Source organism: Seriola lalandi, unplaced genomic scaffold, assembly GCF_002814215.2.
Source record: "Seriola lalandi dorsalis isolate HSWRI2012SDOR001 ecotype SW California unplaced genomic scaffold, Sedor1 jcf7180002054319, whole genome shotgun sequence".
Lineage (NCBI taxonomy): Eukaryota > Metazoa > Chordata > Actinopteri > Carangiformes > Carangidae > Seriola > Seriola lalandi.
In genome coordinates this window covers 238,736-242,546 of record NW_019524872.1, presented here as the reverse complement: position 1 = coordinate 242,546, position 3,811 = coordinate 238,736, and the positions used below count along the sequence as shown (strand labels likewise).

Genomic DNA, 3,811 nt, shown 5'->3' with positions numbered 1-3,811 from the left:
AAATCCCAGGGATTCTCTGAGGCAAGGAGGAGGTGGGAGACAGAGTTCCATTTGGGAGTGAGGGGAAGTGATGGGGGGTGCTGTGGGAAGCAAAGACAATATGCACGATTCATTTTTGTGTCTGTGCTTTTATACAAAATCCTCATACAGAGCAAACCCATGTTGTGCAGACTACACTATCTTCATGCAGTTAATGAAATCTGTTGTATTTTGTCAGGTGCTGTTGCTAATTTGCCCCTTGAGACTGGAAAGGCTTTGATTAATCTCTTGCTTTGACGACTGAGAGCAGCCCACCTTTCTACCACAGAGAATTCCCATGTCCCTCACTCACAGACTTTTCCTTTGAAAGGCCTTTTCTCACCTCCAAAATTGGAAGTTTCAGTGGTCTGAGCGGGGGGAACTTTACAGATTATCGGATGAGAATATCCTCAGATTTATCGTCTGCCGGTCAGTATATTAGCTGTCCTGAATAAACGCAGACGTTTGTAACTATCGATGCCACGCAGTGACCAATTGGACGCATCCAGACATTATAAACTGATCTGATTCTGCAGAGAGGAAACCCCCGCTCATGTGTTGTGGATCGTTCCTCTGTTCCTCCACATCCAGGCGAGGTGAGAGCGGCGCACAGCGCCAGACGGACCAGAGCGGGTTAGTGGGGATACGCAGCGGAGCGCACGGCTGAGGACTTTGTACAGCGCAACTCCAACACAAATGGATATTTACGTGGCTTTGCTATCTTTTTTCTTTTTTACCAAACCAGGTAAGTACAAGCAGCGTGGCTCTCTGCGGTCGCAGGCAGGAAATTTGTTGCGAGTGAGACGAGCTTCTTAACGGTTTTTTATTTTTATTTTTTTTTTTTTACGCTCCTCAGTTTGCACCTTGCGCGCATGCATGTCGGATATTTTGGTAGTGTCTCTGGACAACTGCAGCTTATTGTTTTTTAATCACCTGCAGTTTGTAGAGTTAACATTTGGAAATAACCAGGACGCAGTTAAGGTGAAAGAGATGACACCTTTTACCTTAACGGGTGCGCACAGTGCACCTACGGTCCGTGGAGAACACAGGTGATGGCTGCGGGCACAGACGGTGCATCTCACTGGGCAGCATTAAGCAACCCTGCGTGTAAAAACTGCGTGACTTTTTGCACGGCCAGCCATTACTATAAGCAGTGAAATGCACATGAGCAGTGACCATGTCTGTTTGTGAAACGAATTAGGATTTTAGTTAAAACCCTGTCAGGTTTAATCCTCTAAGAGGGCTTTGAACACACCGCTTCACATCCTCTAACCTCCCTTTCTCTCCATCAGCTTTGGCTTTCGGATCAGATCAAGACTACCAGATTGATATCATCAATGAACTTGACCTGGCAAATGCCACCTATGGAATTACCCAAGTGGCGGGTCTTCACAACAGCAGCAAAGCCTTCCTTTTCCGAGGTAATGCACGCAAGCACGCACGCACGCACGCACGCTGACAATTTCTTCTTCATTAGTCGCGCTACTCAAGTTCAGAAATGTCTTTGTCTTCTGTTTCATGGCTGCGCGCACATGCACACACGTACACGCACGCACGCTCTTTGTTTCATTAGTTAGTGTGAGCAAAGTCACGCAGCGCCACACCTTTTGGTGTCACAGTATTAGCGCGGATTCTGAGGCAGAACACTCCGGGGAGCCTCCTCTCATAATTACTCCACATTTAATTTGTCCCAGGCAGCAGATGCTCCGGCTCTTTGCGGACACACTCGAGCGCGTTGTCTTGTGTAGGATTTTTCCCAACACGTTGACTGTTTCCAATGACACCCAGTGTTGTGTAATCCGAACAACTGGTGGTTAATGGATATCAGGTGTGTCACAGCGTGAGGACCCTGAAGGGCACACAGCGTGCGGCTCGGATGTTTTTAGAGCCTCAAAGATAAAGAAAAACACCAGATCCTAATTCCAAATAAATGTCAAAGCCATAAGTCCTAATGGGAAGATAAACTACTGATAGCCTGTGTTCATGCTGTTGAGGGTGAGGTGAGGTGAGGTGCGTGACCAGTGACAGGAGATAACTTTGCTTTGCTCAGTTGCTTCTCTGCCCTCTGAAAAGGACTCAGTATTTGGTGCAGATTGTTCCTTTTTCGTGCTGTGCCCTGAGCTTTGAGCAAAAGCGGAATTGTTAGAACTGAAGTAGAATGAGGAAAGAATGGGATGTACAGCATTGAGAGAGAGAAAGATATGTGTGACTTTATGAGAGAGAGGTTTTTTTTTTTTTGTGATTTGCTGTCTCTGTGTTTTTGTTTCCTTTTTGGCTGCAGCTACAGAAAAGGTGCGAGGAGAACCCGATGATTATATCTGAAACTTTGTTTCATTAATTTAGGTGTTTAATGTAATTTTAGTAGCTCAATATTCAAAGGCAGGTATGAGTTCCACATTAATGGTCCAATGCTTTTTATTTTTTACTTTTTGTTGTGAAAATTGATACTGGCACAAACATCAGCAGCTCCAATCCAAAATAAGCTGCAATGGGTATTGAGACTCATTGGCAGAGTGCAAGTGTAGAGTGTGTGTGTGTGCGTGCGTGTGCTGCGTATGCATGTGGTCTTATTTTCTAGAGTGCTTGGCTTGGCGTGCCACTGGCTCAGTATGAATGAAGCCAGGGCAGCTTGGCCAACTCTGCCGAGGTGGAGCTGTCCAAGATTCAGGGCTGGAGGCCATTCAGGACGCACAACCTCACTTTTTACTTGATACACACACTGTCATACACACACACACACACACACTCACACACACTCCAAGCTGCTCTCCCTGTGGTTTCCAGGCTCCCAGGGTCGAGGTGCAGCAGCAAAGATGGTGTGGGAAAAGGAGGCTAATCCAGTGGGGAAAACTGGACCTGGGAGTTTTTGAAGAGGACTCTTGTGTTGTGACCTATTTAACACTTTGCCCACCCTTGTGCTGCTTTCATGGCCCTGTAACCCAGATGGATCCACAGAGCAACTGCAGCCAAAGTTGCAGCAACTCTCAGTTACTATTCTCCCTTTCTAAAAAAAAAAAAGTGGAGAAGTTGATGTTGTAATAGTTCACAGCAACAAGCAGCCCATGATTTACTGCCTAGTAGAAGCTTTGCTGGAGCCACTGGAGCTGATTGGGTCAGTGATTATTCAAGATGATTTATGTTTGCTGTATGCAATCATGTTGTGCACTGAGCTCAATATCATATTTCATCTGTTTGATTGCATAAATAGTGGAGGAACATATTGTAATGCTGGTGAAATGACTGGGAGAAAAAAAGGGGCAATGTGGTGCTCCAATTAGTGTCGATAGCACTGAGATAGAAAGAGGGGGCTCTGCCAGTGTCTTTGGCTGGACACTGGGAACAGTCTCTCTGGTCTCCCAGTTAGCTGCTGATTTACAAACAACAGATGGCTTGCATCAGAAAATAGATTTCAGCCTTTCCTCTCTTAAAGTTTTCAACAGAATAAGGCACCAGCGCACTTAATGAAAGCCCGTTTAGTAAAGGCAGCCTCCACTAAAAGGTCCTTGTTTTGATGTGCAATCCGACCTTGCGTTGAAAAGAAAGAAAAATGCTAATAATCACCCACCGTGCAGAGATAGCAGGGAACGAAGCTCGGCTAATTGCTAACACATTTGCATATTTGTTATGGTTTGTAGGTTTTTTTTTTTTTAATCAACAGGACTGCTTACATTGTGGGAACTTGTGTGATGTATTGAAAACAGTTAATTTGTCCAGATGAGGGCTGACCTAGTTTCTCATCCTACATTGGAACCCAGATTGTCAACCTCATTACTCAGACCCCCCCAACCCACCC

The 3,811-nt window shown here is 45.5% G+C and overlaps 1 protein-coding gene across 1 annotated transcript in view; it reads left to right on the top strand.

Moving 5' to 3' along the window:
• The first annotated feature begins 622 nt into the window (after positions 1 to 622).
• The window catches only part of LOC111655488 (protein kinase C-binding protein NELL1), a 238,209-nt gene continuing 235,020 nt past the window's right edge, over positions 623 to 3,811 (top strand). Inside the window, exons 1-2 of the mRNA XM_023406920.2 lie at positions 623 to 763; positions 1,311 to 1,439. Of these exons, the coding sequence (XP_023262688.1) occupies positions 715 to 763; positions 1,311 to 1,439 (178 nt within the window). The 5' untranslated portion in view covers positions 623 to 714. The remainder of the gene's footprint in view (positions 764 to 1,310; positions 1,440 to 3,811) is intronic.